This window comes from Pezoporus wallicus, unplaced genomic scaffold (genome assembly GCF_028554395.1).
Source record: "Pezoporus wallicus isolate ANWC-B61680 ecotype Strahan unplaced genomic scaffold, APGP_CSIRO_Pwel_v1 contig_7935, whole genome shotgun sequence".
Classification (NCBI taxonomy): Eukaryota; Metazoa; Chordata; class Aves; order Psittaciformes; family Psittacidae; genus Pezoporus; species Pezoporus wallicus.
The window spans coordinates 21,097-36,948 of NW_026640162.1; the positions used below are offsets into that span (position 1 = coordinate 21,097).

The window sequence follows — 15,852 nt, forward strand, 5'->3', positions numbered from 1 at the left end:
AGCACCACATTTCTCTGTGTTCCAGGTTGAGCCGGATGGTCTCCAGGCCCCAGGCTCAGCACTAATGCAGGCAATGAAGTGCAGCACTAAGGTAAAGCTACTCGGGTGAGTGGAACCTCCCCACTGCTTTCCAGAGTGGTCATTGCTCAACATCCAGAAGTGAGCCAGAGGAGCACACACCACGTTGTGCCATGGTGTTCAACTGCTTGAGCACCCCTTTGTTCTACCTGTGCTGGCACACGACTTTCACCAACCTGTTCCTCATTGATCTGTGCCTGAACTCTCCCTTTCCATCCTGCAGGACTGTCTCTGAGCAGCTCCCACCACACAGAGGCTTTTCCACCTGGGACATCCCTGCCTCTTGGAGAAGAAACCTCCAGCCAGGAGCTCACACACAAAGCACCATCCAGCCCATGGCACAAAGCAATTGCACCCAAGTGACCGAGTTCAGCCTGGCAGGGTTCACAGAGGACCCGGTGACTCAGGTCTACTTGTTCCTGCTTTTCCTGCTCACCTACCTTGTCACCATTGTGGGCAACCTGGGCATCATCATCTTAATCAGGGCCAGCCCCCACCTCCACTCCCCCATGTATTATTTCCTGGGCAACCTGGCCTTTGTAGACCTCTGTTCTTCCACCATCATCACCCCCAGGATGTTGGTTGACTTGATGTTGGAGAAGAAGAGCATTGCTTCTGCTGGGTGTGTGGCTCAGGTGTTTCTCTTTGATATCTTTGTGGTATCTGAATGCTTCCTGCTGGCTGCAATGGCCTATGACCGTTATGTGGCCATTTGCCATCCCCTGCTGTACCCCCTTGTCATGTCCCCTAAGTGCTGTTTCCAGCTGGTGACTGGCTCATACCTCGTGGGGCTGACCAATGGTGTGGGACAGACCATCAGCATGTCCACCCTGTCCTTCTGCAGCTCCAGCACCATCAACCTCTTCTTCTGTGACATTTCCCCCCTCATCTCACTCTCCACCTCTGACACCACCCTCAGTCACATCATCCTGACCACTGCAGCATCTCTCTTTGGTGTGTCCAGCATTCTGGTTATCCTGCTCTCCTACGTGGCCATCATCGCCACCATCCTGAGCATCAATTCAGCCGAGGGCAAGCGCAAAGCCTTCTCCACCTGCACCTCCCACCTCACCACTGTCAGCATCTTCTATGGGGCATGTTTTTTTATGTATTTATTCCACAGCTCAGACAGCTCAAGAGCAGCAGACAAATGGGCTGTGGTGCTCTACACCGTGGTGACTCCCATGCTGAACCCCTTGATCTACAGCCTGAGGAATAAGGAGGTGAAGGAGGCTTTGAGGAAGCTCACAAGAATAAAATGATCTTAATTGTTGTAAGTTTATGACCAGATAGAATGGCTGTACTGAGGGAGATGCTATGGTTTTTGTTAAGTATGAACAGCATTTTGGGGTTTTCTTGCAAACAGAGTTACATGATGCACAGGTTGATGTGATTGAGAATACAACTAATTTCATTCTCCAAATTTTGATAATTATATTTAGCAGTTAATTTCACCTAATTGGTTAATTAGTCATTTATTTCACCTAATGAAGACACAGGTAGACAACTACAAGTGTGCAGTTCTCTTCATCTTAGGGTAAGGGGGACCTTATTGCTCTCTATGCCTGCCTGACAGCAGAATGGAGCCAGGAGGGGACTGTTATCTGCTCCCATGGAACAAGGGATGGGACAAGAGGAAACAGCCTCAAGCTGCACCAGGGCAGGTTTAGATGGAGCTGAGTAACAATTCCTGCCCCAGAGGGTGCTCAGGCATTGGAACAGGCTGCCCAGGGCAGGGCTGCAGGCACCGGCCCTGCAAGTGCTCACAAACCCTATGGACAAGGCCCTCAGTGCCATGGGTTAGGGGTGGCCTTGGCAGTGCTGGGGAACGCTTGAACTTGATGAGCTTAAAGCTCTTTTCCTTTTTGCTCTCCCTTTGGCTTGGCAAATGAGAATAAACAGAGAGTGAATTCTACCGTTCCACTGGATCAAACTCCATTTCTAGACAGTGTTGTTAAATTCATTGAGGGCCTTAAGAAAAGGACAAAAACACCTTTAGCAAGGGAAATAGAGATGACAGCAAATAAGTGTGATGCTATGGAGGCAGTATTATTAGGTTTTGGTGTAGAAACCTCATTCAATGATTTCTATCATCATTCACCTCATTTCATTTCAGACAGCAAAGAATTTCAGTGGAATATGGTAAATTGTGTGACCACTACTATGAATGAAGGTGCTTTGAAAGTGTTTTAAGACACGATAGTGATGAATCCCCACCAAGGGCAGAAACTATAAAGGAATCCCCATCCACTGCTCCACGCCTTTGCTTTTGAGCTACCTGTTGGCAGCAATAGAAGCCATGATCTCCATGGAAGCCTGACCACAACAGAGCACAGGAGCTGTGGTGTTGCTCATCAGCCTTCAGACCTCCTGTGTGGCAGCCCATGGATGTCCGTACCGATGGCATTGCCTGCCCTGATGTCTCTCCTGTTGCTTTCCTTCACAGAGAGCTGATTGGTGATGGGCAAACATTGCAAACCTAAACCACCCCAAAATACTCCACTGTGTGCATTACCTCAGTCCATAGAGCTGTATCCTCTGCCAGGACCATGGTGAAACCCAGAGCCATGGCTGAGCCTTAGGGCTGTCCTAGACACACATAATAACCTAGGCTGGAGGGAGAAGCTCCATGGCTGGATTCAGTTATGTCAGGATCAAAGTAGTTTGGTGATTCCTTAACAACACACAACTCCCAGGCACTCAGGGTCAATCAGCTGAATCCTGCTTTGTTCCCAAAGCTTCCTGATAATTCCCTGGTTATTATTTAACCCAGCCAAAGGTTGTTTTCCTGCTGAGCCTTGGGGACAAGCCGGGGCAGAGGTTTCACACCCTCCCTGGCCCCTATGTCAGTGTTTGGCTGCTCTTACAATGGGGTTTTCTAACTCCCTCTGTTTCTAACTGGAATTTCCCATGCTGCACATTCACAATAGGAAATCTGAGATTTACCCTCATCTGCACGATAAAGCACATGGAGAACTTGCAGGTGGCATCAAGTCAAAAAGAATGGGACACCATTAATTCTTGCATTAATCCTTTCTCTGTCTTCGAAATCATTGAATCATGGAATGGGTTGGGATCTACTTCAAAGGAGTCGATCCTGCACTGAGGTTGTGATGCCCCCTGTTGTGTAAATTCATGTATGGGAAGAACCAGGAGCATTGAGTGCTGTTTTCCTGTCTCCAGGTTAACTGGAAATAGAGCTGTCTTGGTTTGGTCTTACTCCCTTTGAATTTGGTGGCTAGGGTATTTCTTTTATTTTGGGTGTTTTTTTGTGTTTTTTTTTTTTTGTTCTTTGTTGTTTGTTTGTTTTTTAATGAGAATTGGGAGAGATTAGAATGGTTTCTTTCAGTCACCATTTCTACCATGAAGGGAAGAACCCTTCTGAGGTTGTGGTGGAAGAAGCAAGGATCTCTTCTTCAAACACTGGTGAGTTCATTTCTGTGTCTGCCTTTATCACTGCTCATGTCTCGGAAAGACAAGGGGGTGGATTGAGATGAGCTGTTAGGCAGAAGCTCTTCCCTGGAAGGGTGCTGAGGCGCTGGCACAGGGTGCCCAGAGAAGCTGTGGCTGCCCCATCCCTAGCAGTGCTCAAGGGCAGGTTGGATACAGGGTCTTGGAGCAAGCTGCTCCAGTGGCAGATGTTGGGGGTGGAGCTGGATGAGCTTTAAGGTCCCTTCAACCCAAACTGTTCTGTGATTCTGATTTATGATAGTTTGAACTCAGGAAAGAGCAATTTCCATATCCCAGATCTTGAGAAAGGGTGAAAGAGAGAAAGGGAAGGTTGGGTTGAGCAAGGACAGACAGACCCATTGGCAGTACTGGTCTTGCAGTTGTGTGTCTAAAGCAGAGACCACAGAGAAAAGGATGCTTCTGTGTGTGATAAGATGTGGGTATTTGATGTGGGATGGGTGATGTTTTGCACTGTTTAGACAAGCTGTGGTATTGAGAATGGCTGGTTTGGGTGTTGTTAGATGCAAGGTGTGTGTTTGAGATGTCTACTGTTTAATTAGCTCTAACATAGTTATATAAGTACTAAACAAGGTGAAGGAGAAGAATGAGGATGAGGAGATGGCCATTGAGAGTGTGAGCCATTAGCAATGCAGTTGCCTTCATCCCCCTGCCTGAGGTGGGTGTAGACAACTTCAGCTGGATCTTCTGAACCTCTTTGAAGGTGTTAAAGCTTTAGCAAAGCCCTGTCTGCTGTTAGCTGCTTTTCTGTACAAGGAACAAGTCCCACTCTTGTTTCATTTCCTCCTTTTGCAAGCACCAAAGAGCCGTCCTGAGGATATTTAAATCTTGAGGCATATAAAGTAAAATTGCATTTCCAAGGCAAAATTTGGGTCCAAAATGGGCAGGTGGAATCAGACAGACTTCAAAAAGGGAAAATGCCGAGTCCTGCCCATGGGGAAGACTTGCTCTAAGCACCATGACAGGCGGGGGGGGGGGGCAGTTTATCAGAGAGGGACAAGGTGGTTGTGGTGTCCACTGTGTTGAAATGAGCCATCAATGTGCCCTTGCAGCAAAGGCACCCACCAGCACCCTGAGAAGAGCATTGGTGGTGGGTCAAGGGACTTTGTGCAATGAACATCTGAGCACAGGCTGGGGAATGGGGAAGTAAAAGCTGCTTTGGGAAAGGTGGAGGGAGAAGATGAATTGTGCTGAAGAAATGGTCATCTTGCTTGAAAAGGGGCTGATGGAAAGAAGGACGTGGTAGGGAAAGGAGGAGGAATGCTCATTTCTCAACAGGCAATACGCATATTTTGTCATCTCATGTACACTCATATATACATACATGTTCTTTAAATATAAGTAAGAACAGAGGAAGAAATATATGCAAGAATAATTCAGATGAGAAGGGGGTGGTTTTTCCCTTGAAGCTACATGTACATGGATTTGCATTCAGGGATTCTGGTCTCACCTTAATCGACTCAAACATCACTACAGAGTCAGAAAATCACTGCAATGTGACCTCTTATCGATTTAATGCAACACTAATTCTTGTGGCAGATTAAGGCATGATATTATTGTATTTACTTGTCCTTATATAAGAAAAACTCCCACAAACAGCAAAGAAATCATCCCAAACAAGCCTCCTTCTTAAAAAGATTTTGGATGCTCATGAGAAGATGCTTATGTTTTGCAGGACCAATTCTTTCCATAACAGGCCAGACAGACCTTTAGGGTTTAAGCTCTAAGATTATTTTTTTTCCATATAGGAACTATTGCCTATTATTTTATCAAGGTATCATTTTTCAGTGTATTATTTAGGACCTTCAACCATCATGGTTTTATCTCCCAGGAACTGGGTGCAGTCCTAAAGGAAACCCCAAATCCTGCATTAACCTCATGCACTGTGTTTTCCTATGAGCTGGGAGAAGTCATTCAACCTCTTGCCATGTTTCTTGGTCTCCTGCTGCCAAGAGAGTGGCTGGAGGAAAGCACTTGACTGTGACCACGTTTGTCCTCTTGGGCTTCCCCAACGTGTAGAAGCTGCTCTTTGGGACTGTTTTACTCATCTCCAACACCATGGTGGTGGGGAACCTTATGAAGACCAGCTCTCAGCTTCATGTGCCCATCTACTTCTTTCCTCATAGGAAATGTACTTATTTCTTCCGTAGGATGTAGCTAGGCATTTTGCTCTTCTGGATTGTCGTGCAACATGGAAAGCTGCCAACTTGCTGAGTTAGAGCAAGGTGGAATTTCATCCCATGTGACAAGGAGTCACCCAACTTGGTGCAGGAAGATCCTTTCAAAGCACTGTTTGAGCAGTATTGCCTTTTCCTTGGATGCCATCTGGTGCTGACGACACAGATGCTCCATGCTTCTGGCCATATGTTGTATGCAGACGTGCCCAAATTGTTTCATGGCTCAAAGACTGTCAATGTTGTCCAGAACTACCCTGTCACTTCTTCATTTCCTTATATCTGTCCATCCAGGCCAAGCTTATTTTCCATCCCAGCTGCAGCTTACTCATGATTTCTCATTCCAGGGTTTGATGGTTGAGTCACGTTGGTCAAAGGAGCAGTAGTATCTAATTGTAGGTTTCCACATCTGAATTAGTCACAGAAGGTTCCCCTTATGGAGACAAGGATGCATCTGGAGGCTTTGATTCAGCTTGGCTCTATTTTAAACATGCATCTCAGGGATTTCTTCTGGAAGAAGTGGATGGCTCTGCTGCATTTGCAGTGAAGGGTGATGGGCAGACACATCCACAATGTGGGTTGTGTTCAGAGCAAACACAGGCCATCGCCTGAAGAGTCAATTTAAGTCTAATGGGAAACATCAGCTCACTGTGCTGATGTGTTGGGGTTCTTCAGAAACCCCACTCAAAAGTGAGGAGGTGAAAGCAGCTTTTCATACAGCCATGGAATGGTTTGGGTTGGAAGGGAGCTTAAAGCTCATGAAATTGCAGCTCCCTGCCACAGGCAGGGACACCTTCCACTAGACCATGTTGCTGCAATCCCCATTTAACCTGTCTGCTATCAGTTCTATTGATCAATAGTTTCCAATGCATCAAGGCCTCAATGCTCAGCATCCATAAAACATTTCCTGGACAGAATAGGAATACAAAATGAATGTATGCCGTGTTGTGGCTGTGTGTTTTCTCTTATAAAGCTTGGTAATAGCAGATATTAACTTCCGGATGAGGGGTTTATATTCTGCATAGATGGATAGGAAATTATTCCTCTAGAAAATACTAGTGTTGGTTTGCTCTTTTCAGAGCAATGAGATAGAAGCTATTCTCCATAAACCTGGCTGTGCCTGAAGGGGCTGAATGAAAGCTGGAGAGCGGCTTTGGAGAAGGGCCTGTAGGGTCAGGACAAGGGGAATGGCTTTTTTTTGGATTGGAGCTGGAGGAGCTTTAAGGTCCCTTCCAACACAAACCACTCTGGGTTTCCATGATCCAGGTCCATGAAATTGTCCTTAATACACAAACATGCCAACACACTGACCTTCCATCTCATTGGCTTTGGGCTTGCACCTGCTCTGTCAAGCAAGGCAGCTATTTGAGTGAACTTTGCTAACCAAGTAGAAAGTTTCTTTCTTGTTATCCCCAGCTAATTAATCTCTGATGGCTTGTTATGAAGAATGAGGGAAGTCACATCCAAGTCTTCCGAGAAGCTTTCATGGTGATGAGGAAACTTCCTTGGTAAACCCCAGAAGGTCTTGTTAAAGCTGATGACTCCTGGAAGGGTGCTTGGTCCCCAGGGACCACTTCTTGCTTTGGCAAAGTGAGCAGCATCACTTGTGATGGAAATAGCTGTGAGTGCTTGTATTGTGAAAGCCTGGATCTCGGGCCTGCTGGAGGGCTTTCTGTGCCCATCCAAGCTTGGTCCTACTCTCTCTTTAAAGACACATCCCTGTCTTCATGACATGTGCAGATCATGTGGATCTTCCTTTGTCCCTATCTACTTTTGCACCACGAGTTAAGAGAACTGGGGTTCTTCATTGCATTTCCCCTCACCTTTGGACCTCCTTAAGGACACCTCTTACTTTAAACTTCTTGTCATTATTTGCCTTGGGATGGATTTGCTTGTGTCTCTTAGGCTGTGAGGCAAGTTGTAGTCCACTACATCCATCCTCCATGCCTGATTGGTTTTCATAAATGTGATTTTTGTGCCATTATGAATTTGGGATTGGAGAATAAGCATGGGAATGAGATCACCTGATTATATATTTACAATTCATTGCCTAGTTATGAGCCAGTTAGGTCCCTTCTAGAATGGATAGAAATAAGAGAATGTTTTATCACATCCTAGGACAGCTGGTGAGGATGGATGTGGTCTAGAGCAGGTCTGAACATCAGAAGCACTTGTACCATGCACCCTCTGTCCATGGAGTATGCATCTCTGAATAGCTTTCTCTGGATCAGTCTAATTCCAGTCAGGATGTGAAGGCCTCCTGGAGGTCAAACTGGATCAGCTGGCCCCCTCAAACCTAATTTCAGTTTGTTTTAATCCAAAAGACAGGACAAGAGGAAATGGCCTCAAGATGCCCCAGGGCAGGTTTAGATGGAGCTGAGGAACAATTCCTGCCCCAGAAGGTGCTCAGGCATTGGAACCGGCTGCCCAGGGCAGGGCTGCAGGCACGGGCTCTGCAAGTGTTCACACATGGTGGAGATGAGGCCTCAGTGCCATTGGTTAGGGATGGCCTTGGCAGTGATGGGAATTGCTGGACTTGATGAGGTTAAAGTTTTTTACCAACCTGGTTGATTCAATGAGTCTAAAAGGAGCCCAGTTCATGCAGCCTGACCCCAGCCTGTGATTGGCACAGAAACACAGTGAGGGGAGAGAGGTCTGTGTGTTTGTGTCTTCAAACTTGAACTCTTGAAACTGCTCTCTTTATCTGAACAAATACTAGAGATACAGAAACACACCTTCACTGAGCACAGATAGAGACACAAAGTTCTGATTTAATGACTCAACTATTAATTATCTTAATGTGAAGAAGATGAAACTACCTCAGATCTCCTAATCCCTCTTCCCAACACTCTTAAAAGCTTTTAGTTTTCCTTTCAGTTGGACTAAAACTTCATAAAGGGGGGGAAGAAGGTAATTTAAGTTCCAAGAAACCACTTTCTTTGCATGTTTTCCTATAAGTGGTGGTGGAAACTATCACTTCAGTTGCAGGGAAAGAGACAGATGCAGTGAAATGCCCCAGGTTAGGTTTGGTAGCTCTCCTATACAAATGTGGTGTCATTTGCTCCATCCTGAAGGGCCAAGGACATTGCGTTGCACTTGACATGTATATCATGCAACCTTCAGAAGGGTTGGGTCGATCTGGAGCAACATCTGAAAGCTCAGAGTGAGCCCCAGGGGCCTCTTCAGGGTGTTAATAGTCAATGTTCAGGCAACCGAACTCAGTCCCAGATGCCTTTGTGCTTCTTGACACTGGTTCATGCATGTGCTCATGTGTATGTTTCATTGGTGTAATGGTCTAGGACTCTGGAATTATGTCTGTGTGGTTCAGTACAGCATCATGAAGAAATAACTGGGACAGCTCAGGAATAAGCACACGTTACTTCATGACTTCTGATTGCCCAAATAAGGGGCAAATGCTCCATCCCTGGCAGTGTTCAAGGCCAGGTTGGTCACAGTGGCTTGGAGCAACCTGCTCCAGGGGAAGGTGTACCTGCCCGTGATAGGGGCTTGGGACTGGATGATCTGAAGGTTCTTTCCAATCCAAACCACTCTATGATTCTATGACACATGGAGCCACCACCTGAGCTACTGCTTTGGGCATAAGTAATGAATGTTTAATTCAGATAAATCATAGTGTGAAGGTGATGTGCAACAAACCCAGCTACTGCTAACTTCCCATTTTATAGCAGATATAAATTGCATATGGGGAGAGGTGGGAAGGAGAGGAGGTCTGTCTGCGCAGTGCCATCTCCTGTCCATCCTAATCAAAAGCAGCGTGACCAGCAGGTCCAAGGAGTTGGTCCTGCCCCTCTATTCTACTCTTCTGAGACCTCATCTGGAGCATTGTGTGCAGTTCTGGTGTCCTCAACATAAAAAGGACATGGAACTGTTGGAACAAGTCCAGAGGAGGCCACGAGGATGCTCAGGGGACTGGAGCACCTCCTGTATGAAGACAGGCTGAGGAAGTTGGGGCTGTTCAGCCTGGAGAAGAGAAGGCTGCATGGAGACCTCAGAGCAGCTTCCAGTATCTTAAGGGGGGCTTTGAGGATGCTGGGTAGGGACTCTTCATTAGGGACTGTAGTGACAGGACAAGGGGTAACGGGTTCAAACTGAAACAGGGGAAGTTTAGATTGGATCTAAGGAAGAAGCTCTTTCCTGTGAGGGTGGTGAGGCACTGGAATGGGTTGCCCAGGGAAGCTGTGACTGCTCCATCCCTGACGGTGTCCAAGGCCAGGCTGGACAGAGCCTTGGGTGACCATGGTCCTGGCAGAGACTGCATCTCTATGAGCGGAGGCACATGGTGTATTTTGGGGTGTTTTTTTGTATACTAGTCAGCACTCTGTGCAGGAAAGCAACAGGATAGACATTAGGGCAGGCAATGTCATTGCTCCAGGCTGCCATGGGCTGCCACTTATCAGGTCTGAAGGCTGTTGAAAATCACCACAGCTGCTGCGATCTGTTCTGGTCAGGCTGCCAAGGAGATCATGCCTTTTATTGCTGTCAACATGGGAATGGAAAGCAAAGGTGTGGATCGGGGTTTCCTTGATTTTATCTGCCCTGTGGTGGCAATTCTTCACTAAAACATCTTAAAATGCTTTCAAATTACCTTCATTCATAACACAGGTCACCCAAGTACCACATTTAACTTAAGGCCTTTGCTGTTTGAAATGAAATGAGGTGAATGGTGCTGGAAACCATTCAATGAGGTTTGAGAATCAAAATGTAAAACAACTTACTCCATATTGTGCTAGTAATTTGCTGTCCTCTCTATTTTTCTTGTGAAAGATGTTTGTGTCCTTATGGCCCTTAATAACTCTCTAGAAATGGAGACTGATTTAGTGCAACAGTAGAATTCACTCTGTTTATTCTGATTTGCCAAGCAAAAGGAGAGCAACACAAAACACAGTGCATACCTTGAGTGCAGGGAATTGTAGAAGCTTTTGCAATGTTCTGATTTGTATTCTCAGCTGGTGAAATCAAAGCAGCCAGTGCATGATGTAAGTTAAGGTGGAGAGGACCTCTTCAACATGTTGTCTATTTGAGATAATTTACAAAGAGCTGAGCATCTCCCCCACATCTGTGTTCTACCTGAGCCTAAACTTAAAACATTCAAGATCACTTAATTTTCAAGAGTCCCCTAAAGGCCTCTTTCACCTCCTTATTTCTCAGGCTGTAGATGAAGGGGTTCAGCATGGGAGTCACCATGGCGTAGAATACCACAGCCCATTTATCTGCTGCTCTTGAGCTGGGATTTAAGTATGTGAAAAAGGATGCCCCATAGGAGATACTGACAGTGGTGAGGTGGGAGGTGCAGGTGGAGAAGGCTTTGCGCTTGCCCTCGGCTGAATTGATGCTCAGGATGGTGGCGATGATGGCCACGTAGGAGAGCAGGATGAACAGGATGCTGGACACACCAAAGAGAGATGCTGCAGTGGTCAGGATGATGTGGCTGAGGGTGGTGTCAGAGGTGGAGAGTGAGATGAGAGGGGAAATGTCACAGAAGAAGAGGTCGATGGTGCTGGAGCTGCAGAAGGACAGAGTGGACACGCTGATGGTCTGTCCCACACCATTGGTCAGCCCCACGAGGTAGGAGGCAGTCACCAGCTGGAAACAGCACTTTGGGGACATGACAAGGGGGTACAGCAGGGGATGACAAATGGCCATGTAACGGTCATAGGCCATTGCAGCCAGCAAGAAGTACTCGGTCATCCCAAAAAGCTGAAAGAGGAAGACCTGAGCCACACACCCAGCATAAGCAATGCTCTTCTTCTCTGACATCAAGTCAACCAACATCTTGGGGGTGATGATGGTGGAGAAACAGAGGTCTACAAAGGCCAGGTTGCCCAGGAAATAATACATGGGGGAGTAGAGGTTGGGGCTGGCCCTGATTAAGATGATGATGCCCAGGTTGCCCACAATGGTGACAAGGTAGGTGAGCAGGAAGAGCAGGAACAAGTAGACCTGAGTCACCGGGTCCTCTGTGAACCCTGCCAGGCTGAACTCGGTCGCTTGGGTGCAATTGCTTTGTGCCATGGGCTGGATGGTGCTTTGTGTGTGAGCTCCTGGCTGGAGGTTTCTTCTCCAAGAGGCAGGGATGTCCCAGGTGGAAAAGCCTCTGTGTGGTGGGAGCTGCTCAGAGACAGTCCTGCAGGATGGAAAGGGAGAGTTCAGGCACAGCTCAATGAGGAACAGGTTGGTGAAAGTCCTGTGCCAGCACAGGTAGAACAAAGGGGTGCTCAAGCAGTTAAACACCATGGCACAACGTGGTGTGTGCTCCTCTGGCTCACCATATGTTGAGCAATGACCTCTGTGGAAAACAATGGGAAGGTTCCACACCCGAGTAGCTTTACCTTAGTGCTGCACTTCATTGCCTGCGTTAGTGCTGAGCCTGTGGCTTGGAGATCATTTGGCTCAACCTGGAACACAGAGAAACGTGGTGCTTTCACAGTGCAGAGCTGATCCTTCATCCCCTCGTGGCATTTCCCAACCACCTGCTTCTTCCCTCTCTGCTTCGGTTCTCCTAACTGCAAACTGTAATGAATTTCTGAACTACGTGAAGTGCAGTTTAACGGGAATTGGAGCAGCCTGCTCTAGTGAATGGTGACCCTGTCCATGGCAAGGACAAACAAAATGACAAGAAAGTCATCTTTCAGACCTGCCTCACCTCATCAATGGAGAGTACTCTGAATGTCCAGGAAAGCTTCTGGTGCTCATCCAGTAGCCCTTTGTGGTCAGTGAGAAGAGGAAGCCTCCTGAGGGTGTTCTCCATGAGGATGATCTCCAAACCTGCCTTCTCAGCAGCTGCACTGGAAGCACACAGCACAAGCAGCTCCCTGGGAAGCCCAGAGCATCATCAAGAAGCCCAGGACCCTGCAGTAGGGCAGAAAATGGAGACAGGAGCTGCTGCTTGTTGGCAAGAGAGAACCACAGGAGAATGATGGGCTGAAAGATGCTGCCCCTCACTTACATCTCAGCTCTGTCTCTGCTGCCCTCCTGATGCTCCTGGAGAAGGATGTGAAGATGAACGTGCCTGGAGCTGTGCAGGGAGCCTGGGAATGAACCAGCATCAGCAAACCCCCTTCCTATTTCAAGTGATGTGGGGATGTGGGACTGTGAATCTCTTTGGGCCCCAGGAGGGTGACAAAGCCCAAAGCAGGTCATTATCTCTTCTCTGTGTTGATTAGTTTGGAGGAGAGGAAGTGTACCCAGAGGAGATGACCTCACCCTGAGTGAGCAACAGGGCTTTGGGCTCCCTTAGAGCAAAGCACAGAACAAGCCCACCTTTGACATCCACTTCTGGAGCATTTCTGAGGCAGTTACAGCTTCACAAGGGCCATGGTTGACATTATCATAGAATCATGGAATAGTTAGGGTTGGAAAGGACCTTAAGATCATCTAGTTCCAACCCCCCCTGCCATGGGCAGGGACACCTCACGCTAAACCACCGAAGGGATCTGTGGGGAACCTCACCGATGGGAACTGGTTCCAGGGTCCATTAGCGATGTCAGGCACTATGTGCAATGAACCAGCTTTCCACCCATCTTCAGTTGCTTGTACTCAAACCAAAGCTCACAATTTTGATTTGCAAAGAGCCAACAGAAGATTGCGGTGACCTTGCTAACGGTGAGGTAAATGCTGTCCTCTACTTCCTGTCCATGCAAACACCAGTGTTCTCATCATCCAAGGAACTCAGGTTGGTCAGGCATTACTAATCCTTGGTACCTCTGTGCTGGCTCCTCATGGTCACCCTCCTGTCCTTCCTCTGCCTGGAGAGGGCTTCCTGGGGGATTTGGTTCTTAACCTCAGTAGGGATAGAGGCAGCCCCAGTCCTTGTGCTCTCCTTGATGATGACATTTGCCTTTTTCCACCCATTGTGCTGGAAAGGCAAGGCAGAAAGGAGAGCTTCATAGAAGCCATGGTTGATATTATCAGGGCAGGGAGCTGAGGGCAAAGTCACCGATAAGAGCTGGTACCAGAGTCCATCAGCAATCCCAGCACCACGCATCTTCAATTCATTGCTCTAAAACCATAGCACACAAGTTTGGCTGCAAAGAGCCAACAGAAGATCTTGGTGACCTGTTGACGCGGGAGTCACGGACAACGCACAGACGATCAATGTGATCCAGCAATTGCCAAATTTATTACAAAGCCTTAACTCCTTGTATACTATTTCTTACATGCACTTACAGTGATTTGGCATATTATGATTGGATACATGTCTTGAAGACCCTTAGTGACTAACATATAATTGGTTAAGCACAGGTGTGAGAACTTGACCTCGACAGCTTGCCAGCAGTCCACAGTTCTCACTAACTCAGTGAATTCCAGCTTCTTCTTATCTTGCTTGCTTAAGCTTCTTCGGGCCTCTCATGGCCTTGCTGTATCTTTCAGGATTTTCAGAGTTTATGTACCAATTATCCATTCTCCTGTCAGAACACTGTCTCCACATCTCCCCCTTTGTGTTTTATATATGGTTTCGATGACTCTACTTGAACAGGGGATTTAGCCTAGATCATATCTCCAATATATGCTGACTACAGGCTGCTGGGCCTGCCCCTTTTTTCTGCTGTATGGCTCTCTGATAACAGGGGAGGCCATCCTTCACATCAAGGTCTGGCATGGCATGTGTCCCCACCACTCCACGCCAGCTGGGTTGCAGCCAACAGCGGAGCTAAAGGTTCTTCTTGGTGGCAAACACAGAGGCCAACCCGGTCTTGCCCTTGACTGTGGTAGCAGGCATTTTGTCAGCCTCAGTCCTTGCACCTTGTTGTCAAAGCAGAGTTTCACCTGCTTCATCCAGTAACAAGTCGCTACTACAGCAAGGCACACACAAATTTACATTAGCAGAGTAACTATTACAGGGTGCAGCAGCATGTTGAAGATGCTGATGGCAGTGAAGGACTAGCCAAAGAAATTTCTTACCAGTGGAATTCTCCCATCCTCTTAATTTGTTCCATCACCTGCTTTATAACGCTACCAGTGTATTAGAATCTTTCCAGCTTTTTCCTTAGCATTTTCTAGCAGCTACTGCAAATTTCCATACTCTAACATCTCTTTTACAAGTGACAAATCTATACAAGATGTAGTTCCTCATTTGCAACTGGATAGTAATTACAGGTGGTTTTATACATAAAATCACAGCCTCTAATAATAGCTACTTTACAAGCACACACATATTCAGCATGTTAGTTTTCAGTTGCCCCCAAGTGATGTTTTGCAATCATTCGTTTTTTTCTTCCTCTATCTCATTCTGCTTGGGGTATTCACGGTCAGCTCCTGTAGCTGAGGCATCAGGTGTCCAGCTCATGGCAAGGCTTGACAAACTTTGCAGGCAGTCGCCATGGACTTGTAGGCAGGAGGACACAAATATACCCCCCTCCCTCAGGTTATCAGTTCTTCAGTTCTTGAGAAGTAGACAGGTTAAACAGGTTAAATGCAGCATCATTACTCTCTCTCTCTCCCCCCCCCCCTTTTTTTTTTTTTTTAGTCCCTGAGAAAGCCGTCCTGCTGGGCAGCAACTATAGCGGCCTGCCTGCTTCAGCAGCAACCATAAATACCCGCCGGCAACCACACCTTTACATTAACCCTTTCATGCCCGAAATGTTAAACAGCTACCCGTTGAAAGCTTTTACATGAATCCAACAACAAGAAAAATACACAGAACACCATCTGCCCTCAGCACACACATACAAACACACACACGTATGGGATCCCACAAGCACACACCACACAACTACAATATTTGAAGCACAAAATCCAGACAATCATTACTCCCACTACAGTCCCACGTACAGAATGTGGCACAAGGACCCTGTGGAGACTAACAGCAAACCAGCTCCGAGAAGCATCATTGCAGTGCGAGGTGGCAGGCTCAACCTTAGCGGGCGTCCCCACAGAGGCTCTGCCTCCCCCACATCGTATGAGGCTTGGGCTTTTATACTGACCAAAATGCACACTCATTCCGACACAGGTGGCCAGCCTGTGCTGGAAGAAGTGGCCAGCAGTATCTACAGAGGTCTCCAAGGGTTGATAGAAACCTGGACATACTTATATTTACCAACTTCTAGTACATGAGTATCACAGAGAAACTGTATGGGCTCCCCCTGTCAATTGCAAGAAAAAATCATAACAT

At 47.1% G+C, this 15,852-nt stretch overlaps 2 protein-coding genes across 2 annotated transcripts; one reads left to right on the top strand and one right to left on the bottom strand.

The window, feature by feature from the left end:
* Positions 1-413: 413 nt before the first annotated feature.
* On the top strand, positions 414-1,340 carry LOC130603767 (olfactory receptor 1002-like). Its single transcript, XM_057417776.1, has one exon. The coding sequence runs from the start codon at positions 414-416 to the stop codon at positions 1,338-1,340; it is 927 nt and encodes a 308-aa protein (XP_057273759.1).
* A 9,495-nt stretch (positions 1,341-10,835) lies between these two features.
* On the bottom strand, positions 10,836-15,680 carry LOC130603769 (olfactory receptor 1094-like). The gene is made up of 2 exons (XM_057417778.1): positions 15,661-15,680; positions 10,836-11,766 (listed from the first exon to the last, which is right to left on the bottom strand). The coding sequence occupies exons 1-2, from the start codon at positions 15,678-15,680 to the stop codon at positions 10,836-10,838; spliced, it is 951 nt and encodes a 316-aa protein (XP_057273761.1).
* Between the last annotated feature and the right edge of the window lie 172 nt (positions 15,681-15,852).